Raw genomic sequence first — 20,582 nt, 5'->3', positions numbered from 1 at the left:
AAGCCACAAGGCTTGCACAGTCGCACTTCAACGTCGCCGTATTGATTGCGACTTGTTTTGAGTCGACATTTGAATTAGAATCAGGGGCCCTGTATTTATAAATAATTACATATTAAATATAGCTTAATTTAAAACCTATTGTAATTATTGGTGTGTATTGTGATTGTGTCAGAAACATGCCAAATCAAAATGCTTTTAACAAGAACGAAATAATGGGGTCCCCTTTTACAATTAACTGCAGAGAATTAAGATAATAATTTAGAATATATAATTTTGCATTAAAAATGTTTTCTTATGTAGGCATTATTTAGCGTGTTGCAGTAGTTTTAAAATATTAAATAATCTATTTCTATTTTATTGATTTTACCTACACAATGATAATATTGTTGTTAATAATATATTTCGGCAAGTAAAGTTGACACCATCTATCTATCGCCCGTCGGCAAATTCAAACAAAAATATAACTCCAGACCATCTTTTACCACCTTTAGTCCAGACAAATTAATATATGTATTTAATATATTTTTTACCATCAAAAATGAGATATTTTAATCAAATATTGTATCAAATGTAATTTGCAGAATAATTTTGAATTACATTCCGCTAATGAACTCGCTTTTTTGTGCTTCAAAGTGGAAAAAAGTTTCAATTATATTGCTTAATAGTATAATTGTCTAACAATTTTAACTGTACTAATCCCCAAGTATAAATTTTTAAGTGCTAAACTGATTGATTTACGATGAGTAACCGGGTTGCAAAAATACCGGCATGTGCCTAGATAAAGGGACATCGGTTTACTCGAATTTCATAACATACAAATATTATCTCTTTGAATTTGCCGACGGGCGAAATATCGATGGACCCGACTTTAGTGAAAACCAATTGACATCATTAATTAGAATAAATTATTGTATAGATATTATTTGTACAGTAAACAAAACCAAAGAAAAATATCTCTGACAAGTAATAACATAAACATGGCCATGCTGAAAAGTCACATTCTAATGTTTTGGCAGTGCTCTGACGTCAGAAAGTTGAACAGACGTGAGCGTGCTTTTCTAGTAAAAAGACTGTACAAAATATTATGCAGGGGCAAATAGCAAGCAAACGCAGTCCAGGACGAATAAGAACCTCATGGTTGAAGAACTTGCGAGATTGGTATGGTGTTGATACAATCATGCTATTTAGGGTGGCAGTGAATAAAATTAGGACAACTATGATAGTAACCAACGTTTTGAAAGGGCATGGGACATTAAGAAGATAGGAGAAAATCATCTTACCTATACCAATTACCGTCATCAAATCTTGATGCATAGATGTTACCAGGTTCGATTTTATCTAAGGTAAGTGGGCTGTAGGTCACATCTTTATATGTTTCCTGCAGCTGCTCCATCATTTTATTTAACTTCGAAAGTGACTCTAACGGCTGAACAAAGAAATTATACGGATTTACCGCAAAAGGTATATGTATTTCAAAATACGCATTTTTTTCTGGTAGTGGTGGACATGCCAATTGACCACCAGAAGGAACGTTCTCTGAAAAATAATCGTTGTTTAATTTATTATACAGATTTAACTACTCCTCCTAACTAAATAAGATGTTAGACTTAATAACACTTAATAGGAAATTTTGCCTTCTAAAATAAGAAAAAAGAGATTTTTTTTAATTCAACATTCTTTAACATTACCCTAAAAACATTGCTTAGTATCACAGAAATACTGTCTTAAATCTTAAAATTTTCTTACGAAATTCGAAATAGAAACGAAGTTATAGTTCTGGACCTCGAAGGTAAACTACACTACGTCATTTCGAGCAACTGTATTTAGCGTGTGTTTGCAACAAATTTTAGAGCACTTGGATGTTAATAAAAATCTGATATATCCCATAATTAGTTGAAAGACAATATGACTATATTCTAATGATAATATATAACAAATTTGTATAATCTAAATAATAAAACAAGTGGATTAAAGAAATTTATTCAAAAAAACACTGTTACATTGTGACTATTAATGACACATTAATGACTATTAAATAAACTTCTAAAAAGTTCAAAAATACTTCATCTTTTTAGTAGTGGGGTAAATTCATCATCAAAACAGACGTTTATTCGAATTTGTTATAAAATCGCGTATAAAGGCAATAAAAATATAAAAAGTTAACGTTTTAAAGGTGTACAATAAATATATTATACACGTCTCACTAAAATAATTAGTTACGACACTGTACCACTGATTTCGTAAAACTCAAGTAGTATTTATGTAGACCTTGTCTGGAAATATCAGGTTATTGTTGACACTTGCATTTTCGTTTCTCGGTTTTCAACTCCGACCACTCGCACTCGCCACTCGCCGCTAGCAGATCGTCAAAGGTTACCAAACTGTAATCATCTCTCTTCTAACCTACTGTAAGCATCTACCGGTCTTTTTGCTATTAGTTTTTTTACCGCTTCAGATTATTCAATTTGCTCAGTATTACCAACGATGATTTATTTAGCGTATTAGTGAGTGCCTTACAAATATTATGGTTCTGCAAATGGATTATGGGATTCAATCATCGACGACAACAAGGAATAAACTATAAGTGTTGAACTCTATATACGTGAACATAACTTATTAACGGCGGTACTGTATGCATTTTGAACCATATACCTCTCATAGTAAATATTCTGTGTGCCATTTATGCAGATAACACTTTAAAACACATTTGAAAAATCGTATATCTACTCTTAACCAGCTATTCCTATGGAAATATATTTTTCTACAACCACTATTCAAAGTGCACTTTTCTGCACGGTTTTATGTTAGCAAACTTGATATTTTCTCACAGTATAAGATATTTGACATTAGTGTGCAGAAAAGTGACGTTTCTGTGCCGCAAAGTGACGTTTCTGTGCCGCAAAGTTCTTTTCTGCACAGTTGACTACCTCATTCTGAGTAACGTTATATTCTGTTTACATCCGTGGTTAAACTTTAGACAAATATATAACCTATAAGACAATTATTATATTTAATTATAGCATAGAAACTAAATTATGGATGTTACAACTGTTTTATTTTACAATTTTATTCTTATTAAACATTTTATAATTATCAAATAACCAATAAGGATTTAGCAACCTGTGCAAGAGACGTCGAATGAAGTAGGTTTTGTGTAAATCCGTGACTGCAGAAAAATAATGTCAATAATGTGTAATAATTGTTTAAATTTATACAAATTAAGGCAGTGCATTAATTTTTTAACTGATTTCTGTGTAATTTATTTAGGTATAAGGAATTTAAATTGATTAGTAGGTATTAATTAAATACAGTTTAAAATTTATCACATAGGTACCTATTATAATTAATCGTCGTTTGGAAATTGTGATTTTTATTTTTAGGAAAAACTGTGCTTGTAGAAAAAGTATAGTGTGAAACACGTGCAGAAAGGTAATTTCTCACTCGTTTGAATTGCGGCACTCGCTTGCGCTCGTACCGCAACTTTTCAAACTCGTGAGAAATTAGTACCTTTCTGCACTTGTTGCACAATATACTATTCTGTAACCGTACAATTACAGGTTACCCATTGTTGAGGGTACTTCACGTATTGCCTTAACTAAAGGTTTAACCTTTTACTTATTACTTATAAGTCTCAAGAATTGAATCCAGTTGAAATTTAAAAAAAAATGTTACAGGAAGGCAAAAAGTGTCTCCTAAATTTAAATGCATACTTTGATGCATTGTTGCTCAAACAACTAAAAGTATCAAATTTAATACCTCGAAACCTTCTTAAGAGTGTAGAGAAAAAATTATAACCATAAATACACTGCGCTCAGAGAAACCGGGCACCCCACAAAATGGATCATTTTTGATGTCTCAAATTTCCTAAACCTGTTGTAAGATTTAAGTGATTTTTTAAATATGTTATAGCCTAATTCTTAAATAATATTGTTCCTAGACAGGTAAATTGTCATTGTATACTGGATGTACAAATCAAACTGTGTTTTTTCTCAAAGTGCACCACACCCTGTGGAATATTCTAGCATTTGGGTCATTCCATATCAACTCAACACAGCTAATTTCCACCCCTCTTCAGATTTGGTTATAATTTGGAATACTCATAGTGGCTAATAAGGAAAACCAAAATACAAAATTTTAAATTTTTATCTCAAGCTGTTTCCGAAATATGGTTATGTAAAGTTTTCCAAAAAATCCAAAACACCGCGACGATACTTTATTGGAATGGTTGTAGAAGCTGTCCTAATTGAGCTAGAATGCTAGGAGAGGTGTCATTTTGCAGCATTTTTGAAGCTCCTTTACACTGATATATACAGCATGATGTTATGATAAACAAGTTTTTTTCCAAAAAGTACATAATTCAAAATTTTCATAATATTTCTACAAATACATAATACCGTTATTAATAACATAAAAATTTTATCATGGGATGGTGATGGCTTCAACACAAAAAAAATAAATTTTACACATACAGTATGGTGCAAATGAAAGGAATAAATTCGTAATATCGCAAGCTGGCGACTTTAAGGAAAAATCCCGAAACAGGTCGACTTTTATTTTTAAATTGTAATTTTTTGGCATAGACATCATACTAATGACGTCATCCATCTGGGCGTGATGACGTAATCAATGATTTTTTTAAATGAGACTATAGATCGTGTGTTAGCTCATTTGAAAGGTTGTTTAATTCTCCGTTCAGGAATATAAACAATAACAAATATACAGGGTGGCAAGAAAAGGTTTTTTTATTAAATTAATTGACAAAAAAGAAGAATGTATGTAATTTATCTGTTTCTGGCAACAGTGAAATTTATTTTAAATTAAATAAATTACATACCATCTTCTTTTTTTGTCAATTAATTTAATTAAAAAAAAACTTTTTTTTGTCACCCTGTACAAATAATATTATTGTTTATTAATTACTGAATAGAGAATTAAATAACCTCTCAAATGAGCTAGCACACACCTAGTCTCATTTCAAATATCATCGATTACGTCATCACGCCCAGATGGATGACGTCACTAGTATGATATATATGCCAAAATAATGCAATATGATATATATGCCAAAATATTGCAATATAAAAATCGACCTGTTTCGGGATTTTCCCTTTAAGTCGCCAGCTTGCGACATTACGAATTTATTCCTTTCATTTGCACCATACTGTATGTGTAAAATTTATTTTTTTTATGTTGAACATCACCATCCCATGATAAAATTTTTATGTGTTATTAACAACAGTACTACGTATTTGTAGGAATATTATGAAAATTTTAAATTATGTATTTTTTGGAAAAAAAACGTCAAAATATATTTTTTTTTTGTTTGAGAATATCATAACATCATGCTGTATAATATTTGTTTATATCATAACATCATGATGTATAATATGTCACTGTAAAGAGCTTTAAAAATGCTACAAAATGACACCTCTCCCAGCATTCTAGCTCAATTAGAACAGCTTCTACAATCATTCTAATAAAGTATGGTCGCGGTGTTTTGGATTTTTTTGGAGAACTTTACATAACCATATTTCGGAAACGGCTCGAGATAAAAAATTTAAAATTTTGTATTTTTCTTCACCTAATCATCCACTATGAGTACTCTAAATTTTAACAAAATCTAAATAGGTCAGGAAAAAAATTAATTTAAAGTGTGTTTATTTGACCTGGAATTGCTCATTTATAAAATACTGAAATAAAAACCCAACTATAGCCTCAGGTTTTCTTAACATTCTGTTTTTGATTCAGTCGCTTATGTTGGATAATAAAAAATTAGGTACTGTAACAACTAGCCATGTTCTTCATTAATACAGGGTGTTTCTAAATAAGTGCGACAAACTTTAAGAGGTAATTCTGTATGGAAAAGTAATGACCGTGTGCTTTATACACTTATATCTGAAGCAATTTCCGAGATACGGGATGTTAAATGTTTTCTTACACACTGACGATTTATTTATTACTCTAAAGCCGGTTAAGATATGCAAATGAAATTTGGTAAGTAGGTTTTAAGAGTCAGTTATTGCGCATTTTTTGACATACAATTTAGAATATTATATTCACCATTGGCGTACATATGTACAGTTTGTAAGAAAAAATTCAACATCCCCTATCTCGGAAACGAAGCATTTGCGGACATATGTTAATAAAGAATCAAAAAACAGAATGTCAAGAAGACAAGAAGAATGCCTGAGGCTATAGTTGGGTTTTAATTTCAGTATTTTATAAAGGCTAGAATATTCCACAGGGTGTTGTGAACATTGAGAAAAAAACACAGTTTGATTGGTACACACGGTCTAAAATGACAATTTACTTGTGTAGCAACAATATTATTACAACGATATTGTTAAAGAATGAGGCTACAACATATTAAAAAAATCACTTAAATTGGACAACACGTTTAGGAAATTCGAGACTTCAAAAATGACCTATTTTTTGGGGTGCCCGTTTTCTCTGACGCGCAGTGTATAATAGTTTTTTTTAACATTTAAAAAATTGTCTTTCCAATTTAGAAAGTAAGCAATGATAATAGCTTTATTGGTTAACAGGAATCCATTCGTAGGATAATTTTATACCAATTATAAAAAATTCCCTAACAGTTTATCGACATTAGAAATAATATACTCACTTGATTTTTCAACGGAAAATTTTACACTTGGTTTTTCAACAGAGAATTGTACTTTTTTATTAATTGTTGTGTTTTCCACTTTCCTGAAAATAGAAAAACACATCGTATGAAAGATAACTTAATATTGTATGTGAGAAAATATGGTATGAATGAAAGTCATTATGTAATGAATATAAAAGTAAATTAACATAAAAAATCTGAGTAAATCAAAATTAATACTGAGTATTTCCTCCTCTGCGTTGTATTACTTTCCATGCTACCTTATTCAAGTTTCTTAATGATTCCTGAAGAATCGCTTTCTACTCTTCATCTAATGCAGTTTTTAGCTCCGCCACTGTCACTGGTGTTGGATTATAGACCAAAACTATGCGTTTGAGCTTATAGACGGAGAGGCAGCGCTAAAAAATCTCTCTGAATTTACTAAAGCTAGTTTTTCACAGTTGATTACCGTGATTGTGTAGAGAAACATAGGTGCTGCGGTCGGTCAAGCGAAACGTAGAACAGGTGGTACTGACAGCTTGTCAAAATTGCTTACCTGCGGAGGTAATTAAAAATCCATTTACTAAGGCTGAAAATCAGTACACACATTCTAAATTGAATATAAATAAAAGTTATTATAGTCGGTCAGCTGTATGACGGGACAGAGCCGGTCGGTCGGCCCCAATGAATGTACAGGGTTATTCGCTATATTTTGACCCCCTTATAAACTGCTTTATTTACAGAATTAGAAAAAAATGTAAAATACAAAAGTTATTCGATTTTGTAATTATGATTTTTTGGCATATATATCGTACTAGTGACGTCATCCATCTGGACGTGATGACTTAATGGACTATTTTTTTAAATGAGAATAGGGGTCGTGTGCTAGCTCATTTGAAAGGTTATTAATTCTCTATGCAGTAATATAAACATTAAGATCACTATTTATACAGGACGTGCAAAAATTTTTTTGAATTATGAATTAAACAATTTAATTAAAAATTTTTTTGGACACCCTGTATAAACAATCATGTTAATGTTTATACAGGGTGTTTCATTGTGAAAGTAACATACGTTAACTGTAGAAAGAGGACACTTAGGCGATCTCAAAAATACCATACTTAACGGATCTTACTCCATTAATAATAAAGATACTGGGCGTTTTATCTATTTTGCCATTTTCTAATTGGTTCATAACTTTTTAACCACACTGTATATTTATTTTATATTTGGCACGCAAATATCATTTAAGGTTACAATAAATTAATTTATTTACAATTGTAAAAAATCCATATCCGGATTAAAAAATATTGGAAAAATGTTCCGACACCAAAAAAACACACTGTACATTAAATGTTTTACAATGGATTTTTCAGTTGAAAAGAGGATGAAAAACTAAATTCAGTGGTATAATTTGAATTTTCGGCAAAATGATTTTTCTGGTGAAATTTTGAATTTAAATTCGGAAACTAAGTGAATTGCGAGAGCTCTAAGTAGAAAAAATTGAAATACAGCTTACAACTTGTCAACCTCACTGTATATTGATTTTATATTCAACACGCGAATATTCTTTTAGGCGTCCAATCAATTAATTTATTTACAATTATAAAAAATCCAGGTCCGGTTTAAAAAATATTGTGTAAATATTCCGACCCAAAAAAAACACCTTGTATATTAATTTTCTTTAAAATGGATTTCGCATTTGAAAAGAGGATGAAAAACAAAATTAGTGGTATACTTTGAATTTTCGACAAAATGATATTTCTGGTAAAATTTTGAATTTGAATTCTGAAATTATGTCAATTGCGAGAGCTCTTGTAGAAAAAATTAAAATGCTACTTAATTTTAATTAATACCATTATTTAATCTAAATTGGTAAAATGTTAATATTTTAGTATTTTTTTATTATGTGTGAAAAATAGTTTTTGGCGAATATTCATCTTTAATTAATGAATAAATAATAAAGGGCCAATAAAGAATACATCAATTTAATCAACAAAATTGCTAAAAATTATAACAAAACAGCGAAAATTTGCAGCATAATCAGTATTCAAAACCAAAGTACTTATTCAAAATTACCACCATCAAAAATTATCTTTTTTTTATACGTAGGTACGGTAAATTTTTGTAGTTAGGTACCTAGCGTCATGTGTACTGTGTACTGTGTGTGTTGAGTAAGTGTCTTGTTACATTGCAACGTCGACGTCATTGTCTTTGCAAAGAGACGCTAATTGTATCCGAACGTCTGCGGTCCCTCCGGTGAGTACCGATCCCACAACGACAGAAACTATTTTCATTTATTAATTTATAATAAACGAAAAATTTCTGACCCTGGTGAGATTCGAACTCACGACCGTTCGGACCTTTCGATCCGCGCTCTTACCACTGAGCCACAGAGGGGGTCATCAAAAATTATTGTTATGTGTGCAAATGTTAACATTTTACCAATGTAGATTAAATAATGGTATTAATTAAAATTGAGTCATATTTTAAATTATTTAACTTTGAGCTTCGCAATTCACATAATTTTCAGAATTCAAATTCAAATTTTTACCAGAAAAATCATTTTGCCGAAAATTCAAAGTATACCACTAATTTTGTTTTTCATCCTCTTTTCAAATGCAAAATCCATTTTAAAAAAATTAATATACAAGGTGTTTTTTGGGTTGGAACATTTATACAATATTTTTTAATACGGACCTGGATTTTTTATAATTATAATTAAATTAATTGACTGAACACCTAAAAGAATATTCGCGTGTTAAATATAAAATAAATATACAGTGTGGTTGACAAGTTGTAAGCTGTATTTCAATTTTTTTCTACTTAGACCTCTCGCAATTCGCTTAATTTCAGAATTCAAATTCCAAATTTCACCAGAAAAATCATTTTGCCGAAAATTCAAAGTATACCACTGAATTTAGTTTTTTATCCTCTTTTCAAATGAAAAATCCATTTAAAAAAAAATTAATGTACAGAGTGTTGTTTTGGAGTCGGAAACATTTTTCCAATATGTTTTAAGCCGGACCTGGATTTTTTACAATTGTAAATAAATTCATTTATTGAACGCCTTAAATGATATTTGCGTGCCAAATATAAAATAAATATACAGTGTGGTCAAAAAGTTATGAACCAATTAAGAAAATGGCAAAATAGATAGAACACCCAGTATCTTTGTTATTAATGGAGTAAGACCCATTAAGTACGGTATTTTTGAGACCGCCTAAGTATCCTCTTTCTAAAGTTAACGTATGTTATTTTACCAATGAAACACCCTGTATTACTGAATAGGGAATTGAATAACCTTTCAAATGAGATAGCACATGACCTCTATTCTCATTGTAAAAAAATAGTCGATTACGCTATCACGCCTAGATGGATGACGTCACTAGTACGATATATATGGTAAAAATCATAATTTAAAAATTGAATAACTTTTGTATTTTACATTTTTTTCTAATTCTGTAAATAAAGCAGTTTAGAGGGGGGTCAAAATATAGTGAATAACCCTGTACATTCATTGGGGCCGACCGACCGGCTCTGTCCCGTCATACAACTGACCAACTATAACTTTTATTTATTCAAGCTGGAATGTGTGTACTGATTTTCAGCCTTAGTAAATGGATTTAATTACCTCCGCAGGTAAGCAACTTTGACAAGCTGTCAGTACCACCTATTCTACGTCTTGTTTGACCGACCGCAGTATGTTTCTCTACACAATCACAGTAATGAACTGTGAAATAACTAGCTTTAGTAAATTCAGAGTAATTTTTCAGCGCTGCCTCTTGGACTATTATCCCATAGGTGCTTGATGGGATTCATATCTGGACTTAATGAAAGTCAGTCCATTGTTGTTATATTGGTGTTGGTCATGTAATCCTTAGTAATCCGCGCTGTGTGCCATCGAGCGTCATCATGCTTCATGCATGAAGCCGTCGTCGATGTAGCCGGTGTAGAGAACAATATTGCCTTAGAGCAGTGGTTCTCGACCTTGTTCTCGAGTCATGTACCACAAAATTCTTTTAAATTATTTTTGGTACCACCTAACTGAAATAACTATCTATCTAGGTAATCTAATTAAATACAACATGCTGAATTTTGTCTGTGTTTTTGTGATTTGTGTACCACCGCAAATAATATGTACCACCAGTGGTACATGTACCACATATTGAGAAACCTTGCCTTAGAGAATATCCGTAATTTAGAATGTTAACAATTACAAAAACAAGGGTTGCCCGATCTAATCTTGTTCTAACTATATTTAATTAATAATTAAAAAATTACATTTTTTATGAATTTAAAAAAAAATTCGACCCAGACAGATACTGTTTCAGATTTTTTGGATCATTCTAAACAAAAAAGATCTTTTGTAATTTTTCTCTAAAGTTGATCGTTTTCGAGTTATAAACAATTTAAAACTGAAAAAAGAACGAAAGATGACAATTTTCAAGGCTCAAAAACACAAGTAAAAAATACGATTTTTGTAATCATCGAGTACCTACATAACGCTGCCTCAGTACTAAACTGTAACATTTTAAAGTAAGTTTGTAATTGTCATTGTTAATGAGGAAGGTTTCTTATGGGGATAACATTACAACTAAAAACGGGCATTAACAACTAAAAAACAATGTTTCAGAATGTCCAAAAGGGTTATCAAGAACTGATAGATTAAGGTTTGAACTTGAATTTAGGTACTTCGTAATTTCAAAAATGATATTATATACTTATGTTTTTGAGCCTTGAAAATCGTCATCTTTCGTTCTTTTTTCAGTTTTAAATTGTTTATAACTAGAAAACGATCAACTCTAGACAAAAATTACAAAAGACCTTTTTTGTATAGAATGACCTAGAAAATCTGAAATAATATCTACCCGGGTCGATTTTTTTTAAATTTATAAAAAAAATGTCATGTTTTAATTATTAATTAATTATAGTTAGAACAAGATTAGATCGGGCAACCCTTGTTTTTTGTAATTGTTAACATGCTAAATTACATATCCAATAATTTTTATCCATTAAACAGATCGGTGCAAATCGACCTTATATCGAATCTTAGACTATCTCGGTAATTATGCAATTACCTGGACCACCTTCACCGGTAAAGCATCAATTTTGTAAAATATTAAATTACTACACTTCGAGTGTACACAGGTCAACGTTTGAAAAGCGACTGAAACGACCAGTCTCTTTTCACGGCAAATTCCTATGCGGAATATGCCATACAGAAGAAGACAAATTTTACAACACGTTGCCAATTTGCATAAAACAATTATGATTTTTTGGAAGCTCTATCAGTTGTTTTAATTCGAAGAACACAACATGAAAGTGAGTAGATTTTTTTGCTCTCAGTGTATAATACTTACTTTATATCATTAGCCATATTAATGGATTTATTAATACAGAACAAGCCCCCTTTGGGCGGTCTGCTGAAGAACTCGACCAACGGGATTTTGTCATCATCTTGAGTGTAGCCAGTTACTTTAGCAATTATGGGTTCGTTCATAGGAATTGAGGTAGTAAGCACGGACTTTATATTCTCTAGTGGGCTATCCAAAAGAATTCTCGTCTAAAACATTTAAAAAATATATATATTTTTTATAAATATAATTAATAATCATTTCATTGCAAAACGGAACAAGAGCCATCTGATATTTCAGATTGTTCAGAGAGTGTCAAAAGCACCCTAACCGGTCTCAAACCTTATTAGGTTATCATCAGAGAGTGCATATCTGATTTTTTCTAAACAAACTAAAATTCGGGCTGCCAGTATCAATTCACAACGAAATAACATTGATATGGATGTCGCACAGTGTTGAAAATTGAAGGAAACGTGATCGTGAGTACAAAAAATAAATAAATCTGAGAATGTCGAAATTAAGGGGTCTGTTTGTACTACTCATGATGCAACTTCTCAGCAAAAATTGATTTTTTATGTTTGTTAGGGCCAGATGTATTAATGATCAAAAGTACAAAATTCAATATCCACAGAGAACGACAGTTCTCACCAGTGGCGCACAACACCCCTACAAGCGACACTATATATACACGAAATTTTCGATTTTCTAAACCTGACTGAATTGAAAATTGGGCCAAATCCCATCTTGAAAGTTTAGGAAAAGACTCGTCCATCCATATGTTACCTCTCCATTTTGGTCCAAGGGTGTGGATTTTACGGCCCTTCCCATTTAAAGCCTGTTTTTCGTTCTCGTCCTCAAAACTCCCAAAAATTTCAAAAATTTAAGCCCGACCTTTGCGGCTTCTGATAGCACAGATCATTACCTTTCCAACGCATGTTTAATTTTGAAAATCGGTTATACCATTCAAAAGTTATCGAGCTCAGAAATATGACTCAATTTTTATTTAAAAAATGGAAAATGTTTGTGGATATGTATGTATGTATGTATGTATGTATGTGTGTGGAAAAGTTACACCGATCTGAATTTTTTTTTCTGTGTTTCAAGAAGGTGTGAGGGCCGATTCAGAACCGGTCTAATTTTTGACTTCTGACTACCCGTAAGCCAGCTAGAGGACTAGGTAGATACAAAATAGCATATTTTTTGGGCGTATATATCTTAGGTTCAAGGAAAGACAGGAAAACCGCAAATACACCAAATCAATAGGGTTGAGTTAAGCTTTCAAGTGGCGCCTAAGCGATCAAGCTGAGACATACACACTGCTCGCCATAGCCAAAAAACTGAAAAATTAAACTTTGAAAATTTTGGTTTTTCGACAATTACTCAAAATTTCAACCTACGAATTGCACTAATAACTGAGCGTTTGTAGAAGGATTCAGGACGCGTCTAACGGTGTATACCTCATATCTGGGAAAATTCGAATTTTTAAGTTATAGGCTTCATAAGTATAATCAAATATATTTCTTACGGGAAAAACGGTTTTTCAAGCTCAATAATTCCTGTAATACGTTCAGTTATCATACTCGATCTTGGATGCTGGTCAGATACTACTTGTCAATACGTTTCAAATTCATGTTTAGTGATCAACATCAGGTAAATTGTTCAGAAGTTATAGAGCTCCAAAAGTATAATTAGTCCAGGAACTGAAATTTTTCACTTCGCAATTTTTACAGAATGGATAGATTTGCTTGAAAATTTGACAATAAATAGTGGATAGTCCAAGGATCAAAATCTATATGATGCCGAAAGACGCTTTTACCATGGGGTTGTTGCCACCTCATCTCGAGGGTGGAAATTTTTTATTATATTTTGACCGCAAATGCTGGTAAAAATATTAATTATAAGCAAAAAATGTTCATTATACATTTTTTTGATAAAATTAATAGTTTTCGATTTATTGGTTATCGAAGCTGTTAGTTTTATATCGAAAAAATTACCAGAGAACGGCAGTTCTCGCCAGTGGCGCAGAAATACGCCCCCCTACACGCGATACTATTATATACACGAAATTTTCAATTTTCTAAATCTGACTGAATTGAAAATTGTGCCAACTCCCATCTTCAAGTTCAGAAAAAGACTCACCCATTCATATGACAACCATCCATTTTGGTCCAAGGGTGTCGATTTTACGGCCCTTCCTATTTAGGTCTGTTTTTCGTTCTGGCCCCCAAAACTCCCAAAAAATTCAAAAATTTAAGTCCGACCTTTGCGGCTTCTAACAGTACTGATCATTACCTTTCCAACGCATGTCTAATTTTGAAAATCGGTTATACCATTCAAAAGTTATAGAGCTTAGAAATGTGACTTAATTTTTATTTAAAAAAGGGAAAATGTTTGTGGATATATATGTATGTGTGTTTGAAAGTTAAACCGATTTGATATTTTTCCTCTGTGTTTGAAGAGGGGGTCAGGGCCGATTTAGAACCGGTGTAGTTTGTGACTTTTGACCACCCATAAGCCAGCTATAGGACTTGGTAGGTACAAAACGGCATATGTTTTGGGGGTATATATATTCGGATCAAGAAGAGCCAGGAGAACCGCAAATACATCAAATTAATAGTGTTGACTTAAGCTTTCAAATGGTGTATAAGCCGTCAGAATCAGACATACACACGGCTCAGTATAGCTGAAAAACTGAAAAACTAAACTTTGAAAATTTTGGTTTTTCGACAATTACTCAACATTTCAACCTACAAATTGCGCCAATAACTTAGCGTTTATAGAAGTACACCAGACGAATTTAACGGTGTATACCTCATATCCCGGAAAATTTGAATTTTTTAGGTTATAGGCTTCATAAGTATGATAAAATCTATTTCCTGTGGGAAAAACGGTTTCTCAAGCTCAATAATTCCTGTAGTAGCTTCAATTTTCATACTTGACCTTAGATCCATCAGATACTACTGGTCAATACGTTTCAAACTCATGTTTACTGATCAAAATCGGTTAAGCCGTTTAGAAGTTTTTAAGCTACAAAAGTATAATCCACTTTACGATTATTCCCGAAATGGTTTATGTAGTTGTAGTGGTTACGACGCTAAATTTGATCTGGCAACGGGCAATCCGACTTCATTTACCGGCCATCTCAATTTTTTTTCAATCTATTTCGAATAAAAAAAAATCTAGTGTACATTCGATGGACACTAGATCATTTGGGAGATAATGCAACAAAGGTGACCATTTATAAAGCTTGACGTGTAATAGAGGAACATTGCATTCAACTTCATACATTTAATTTATAAATAACTTTGAAAAACTCCTGATACAAGAATAAAAAACCGCTAAACGCCGTAAAAATGAGTGGCGCATAAAATATTCCAGCTACAAAAGATCTGATATGAATATTACGTGGCGCGAAAATGGATTTTCATTTGATGCAAAACAAAATTCTAGTTTTATTTTAAAAGATTTTTCCATAATATTTGCTAAATTTGAAGTAAACGCGCCACAAAAGAGTTTCAAAATTCAAACTGTATCAAAGTTACTCTTTTGTGGCGCGTTTACTTCAAATTTAGCAAATATTATGGAAAAATCTTTTAAAATAAAACTAGAATTTTGTTTTGCATCAAATGAAAATCCATTTTCACGCCACGGAATATTCATATCAGATCTTTTGTAGCTGGAATATTTTATGCGCCACTCATTTTTACGGCGTTTAGCGGTTTTTTATTCTTGTAATTTTATACATCAAACTTAAATCCTCAGATTCTGCCTTTTACTTTGATTATTACTTCATTTATGTGGATAGCTAATATAAAAGTAATTATCTGAGATAAAAGTACATACTGTAAAGATTAAAATAGCATAGTTAGCTTCACGGAAAGGTGATTTTGATATAATCGGCTGTCTAAAAACCTATACAATTTTTGATAAAATTAATGTTTGTCAGCGTATTACGTTTATTGTGCCATCTTGTGCCACATTAAATCCTTCACTAAATGAAAGACTATAATATAATTAATAAAAAAATATATAAGACAAACAGCGCAAAGGTGCGCAACTGAGTACATTGCGCATAAGTAGCGTATAAGTTTGAGATAAAATCATTAGTTTTCGAGATATTTGAAAACAAGTAACGGCACACATATTGTGATTAATGTATTGTGCTGCTGAATTTTTAATTTCAAATATCTCGAAAACTTATGATTTTATCATTACCTATGAATGAATAATATATTCTTCAGTTAACGATAAAATCATTGATTTTAGAGAAATTTGTAGTTTAAAATTAAGCGGCACAATACATTAATCAAATATGTGCCGTTACATGTTAACTTCAAATATCTCGAAAACTAATGACTTTATCGTTACGAATGAAGTGTATGTTATTTACATAGAGAGTATTGGAGAATCGAAAAATTGCGCTAAAATGGCATTTCCGCCAGTGGCGTAGAATTTGGGAAGGGTCAACCATTCAGTCCCCTGTCGTACGCCTCTGGTAGTAGCCAGAAACGTTTGTGTAACATAATTTTATAGGGTGTACAGTACCTACACTTTGTGCGAAGTATGAAAAGGATACGTTGAAAAGTTTTAAACCACTGAGCAAAAATAGATTTTAAATTTTTAAATAAAACACCCTGTAACTCTATGAGAAGCCACATTTTATTTAAGTGATTTGGGTTAAAACCTAATATTTTGCGGTCTAGAATCTACAACTCAAAGATTGAACATTCTTAATGAAACACCCTGTATAAGGATATTTTTTAAGTAATTCACCCCCTAATGAAGGGATGAAAACTAAAAAAACGACCCCTATTATATATATATACTCGTTATACGGTATAATACCTCAAATATTCCAAGTTTTCAGCGAGATAACTTTTACAGTTTAAACAAATTTAGTTTCGATCACGTTTTGACCAATTTTGAACACTGTGTGTCGGAGCGACATCTAAAAACAAGCCAAAGTTTTGCTTTGATAAAATTATAGACAAATTAAAAACAAAACTTTATCGGGACCGATTTTCTGGTAACACCTGCGTGGTTTATAAAATTTGCAAACCAACGAATTGCCGAGTAACAGCACACACTCGCTTCGCTCATTCTGCAAACTTTCACATGCGTGCCTTAAACGTGTACTTTTAACACTTATATCATAAATAACTATTATGCCACCATGGGCACTTTGTCTTGAGTCTTGTCATAACATTATATTCGACTGAGTGTGACAAAGATATCAAATGTTCGATTTGGAAAATATCACCACGGACATGGTGTCCATTTTTTTCGAATCCTGAAAAAACTAATAAATATTTTTAAAAAATTTAAACACAAAATGAAAGACTAAATTATTGTCGAGGGCGAAAGTCCCTTTTAATATATAAGAAGTTTCTGTCGAATGAGATATTTGAAATTAAAAATCACACTACATTTTCTCTTAGTCTTTCACCCCTGTAACTTATTAAAATAAACATTACAGAAGTTCTCAGGGATTTTCTGCCCTCGCTAATAACGTAATCCTTCATTCTACGTTTAAATTTTTCAAAAATACTTATTAGTTTTCTCAGGATTCGAAAAAAATGAATCCCCATTTGAATAGCATTGCAGTCGAAAATACGTACCCATCCTCTTAATGGACATCCTAAGTCTTGACGTCACAAAATTGGGAGGAGCTTATATTTGACTCCAAACAATTTTGTTTATAATGTTAAACACTCATAAGGAATTTTTAATTTATTGTTTACGAGGTTTGTGTGACAAAATAAGACTATTCATTTAGTTATTTAGTTAAAAAGAAACGTGTCAATTAAGAGATTTTTACCCGTTTTTGCCAGGTGAGTTAATTTAATGCAATGATTAGAACGTAAACAGTTTTGAGGTTATGTTTATTTTCAACCACTAAGGAATAAAAACCACCTGAGCAAAAACGAATAAAAATCTCTTAATTAACACGTTTCTTTAACGAAATACCTAAATGAAGTTTTATTTTGGCACACAAAGCACATAAATGAAAAATTCCTTATGACCATTTAAGGTTACAAACAAAATTGTTTGGAGTCAATATAAGCTCCTCCCAATTTTGTGACATTTGTGACGTCAGACTTAGGCTGTCCATTGCGTATATGGCTTTCCCTGAACCAACTAAAGCATATCGGGCTGTTAGTATCGAATCACAACGAAATAACGTGGCATGGATGTCGTAGCGACATCGAAAGCGAAATATAAAATATGTAATATCAAAATAAAACTTTATTGGAACCACTTTTCAGGTAACATCTTCGTGGCTTCTAAAAATGTTTGCAAACCAAATGAATGCCGGAGCAAAGAAGGCTGAGGGAAATCTGCCAACACTAGGTCGAGAAATTGGCCACAGGATACATGCAGGTTGGTTTAACTGATGGAATGAGCGGGGTAGTATATGATTGAAAAATAGTGGAAGGGTTGAAAGTAAGATATACAAGCACGTGGTGAAGCTTGCGTTGGTGTACTGCGGTCAAGTGTGGCTTGTAAAGAAGGTTCCAGGAAAAGACAGTGGAAGTAGCTGAAATGAAAATGCTACAAAACATGTTGTGTATATTAGAAAAGACACGATCAGGAATGGTGTGATTTTCTATGAATATAAAAAATAAATGGTAATGATATACAGTATAATCGAAACAAATTATCTTCAACAAAATGCTTAACATTTACATCAGCACCAAGGAAGAAAGTTAAATGATGTCCAGCTTTCTTCTTTCAGGAGAAGAATCGGAAATGTACTTCCCCAATGAGCTAAAAAATGTAATTGAGAAACGATCTAGCATGGAAAATATAGTTTCCAGGTATGATCATTTAGTTGGAAAAAGACTGTATGACTTTTACACACTTCTGATTCTAGAACAGGCATTATTTGGATGTTTTTGAGAACATACCTGCCAGTTTGACCTATAATCATTTATTTTATTAACCGCTTAACGTGCTTACCCGAGTTAACTCGGTTTTAAACTACGTTTCTATTTTCGCTTAACCGAGTTAACTCGTGTTTAAAATATGTGTACGATATGTAAGGCGCCTACGCGTTTTAACTCCTCTAGCGCTAAATAACGGTATCCCCACTTGCATGGGCACCCGTACCTATGGGCAGGGGGGGCCGTGGCCCCCCTAGCTTTTCGGGTGCTTTAAACTATATATGGTTATCCAAAGTATATGAAATGTAATCTGCAACATCTTCACGTCTGGCCCCCCCTAAAAATTTTTATATGGGCGCCCGTGCCCTCTTGTTTTCTCGTTTCTAATTTTAAACTCTCTACGATCGACTGCCGACTGGGGTGGGATCACGATGAGTAGAATTCTATTTTGCTGACATTACGTTCTGCCCTGACTGTGACGTACCTCTGTGTGTAACCCCTTGTTTTAGAGTGTATCACACTGTTAGCAATATTTAACAGTATTATACTTGAATAATTGCGATTTTCTTCTCTTACTTGTAGTATTTTGTATGTAAAAAGTTACGACCGAGTTAACTCGGGTGAGCGCATGAGGGTATTTGTTGTCTTTTATTTTTCTAATAAAATATGCGTTTTTTTACTTTAGATTATATCTAGTGACAATAGTCTTGTTCGTAGTTTATTTTACTGTAATAAAGTAAATAGGTAATTTTTTGACATATTTTTGCAAATAAATGTGTGCGTTAAGCGGTTAAGTTTATTATTAAATAAGAAGATGAGTGAAGAAAAATAGAGAACAAGATGAGTGTAATGTGGTTTTGAGATGAGTATTATTGTAAGAGGCTACTCTTTTAAAACCACAGTAGGTCATTTGAACATGTAAATTTAGTACTTACGCGAACAGCTTGATGAGGGTAATTGTTTATTACGTCATTTAACTTATCCAGAGGATATAAAACGGCTTCTTTTACTTTAATAACTTCAGTATTGCCAAAATCTACATAATAGATTTGAATAAAGTTTTCATCTGGTGACCAATCGAGTATCTTCACCCTGTAAAAAAAAGATATTTTAATAACATAAATCTAAAGAAAAGAGTATTCAACAGTTGTATTCTACCAGTTATGCCTATAATGGAGACGATGACACTTACAGAGGAATTAGCCAATAGATTGAGAATGACACAGAGGGCGATCGAACGAGACATGTTCACATGTACAAGAGTATCTCTACGGGAACATATTATATGAAATGGGGACGTACGAAGCAGGAAGAAGGTGGAAGATGTAATTGGAAGAATTGCGCAAATGAAATGAAACTGGGTACGACATGTAGGGGAGAGTGGTACACATTGACACATAGTACACAATGAAACACTGTTATTAACTAAATCAAATTTGCCGCCACATTGCCACTAGCGCTGCAACGGATACTCCATAATGCATTGCGTCCGCCGACAGTAGTTCGTTTTGATATACGGAGTAGTAAACATTATACGACATGTTTTATTATTTTGTGTGCCTGAGATTTAAAAACTGGAGCGTTTATAAAAAGGTGTTGCCTATAAATAAATAGTTTTCATTTTCGTATATATGTCGTTATAATACTTGTGATGAATGCCTTTTAATCTATAAATATCGTTGCCAATAATTGCCGGGTTTTATGTTTACACCCAATTGAAACTTTAAACCTGTGGTA

At 32.3% G+C, this 20,582-nt stretch overlaps 1 protein-coding gene across 3 annotated transcripts in view; it reads right to left on the bottom strand.

The window, feature by feature from the left end:
• LOC114327302 (tudor domain-containing protein 7-like) overlaps window positions 1–20,582 on the bottom strand; it is a 192,937-nt gene that overhangs the window by 18,295 nt on the left and 154,060 nt on the right. For all 3 annotated transcript variants that reach the window (XM_028275884.2, XM_028275907.2, XM_028275892.2), the window contains exons 14-17: window positions 19,781–19,937; window positions 11,968–12,170; window positions 6,626–6,708; window positions 1,281–1,536 (exon numbers count right to left, since the gene is read on the bottom strand). In XM_028275884.2, the coding sequence (XP_028131685.1) occupies window positions 1,281–1,536; window positions 6,626–6,708; window positions 11,968–12,170; window positions 19,781–19,937 (699 nt within the window). The remainder of the gene's footprint in view (window positions 1–1,280; window positions 1,537–6,625; window positions 6,709–11,967; window positions 12,171–19,780; window positions 19,938–20,582) is intronic.

This window comes from Diabrotica virgifera, chromosome 4, assembly GCF_917563875.1.
Source record: "Diabrotica virgifera virgifera chromosome 4, PGI_DIABVI_V3a".
NCBI classification, from domain to species: domain Eukaryota; kingdom Metazoa; phylum Arthropoda; class Insecta; order Coleoptera; family Chrysomelidae; genus Diabrotica; species Diabrotica virgifera.
The sequence above is the reverse complement of the archived record's forward strand: the minus strand, read 5'-3'. Positions and strand labels throughout refer to the sequence as shown.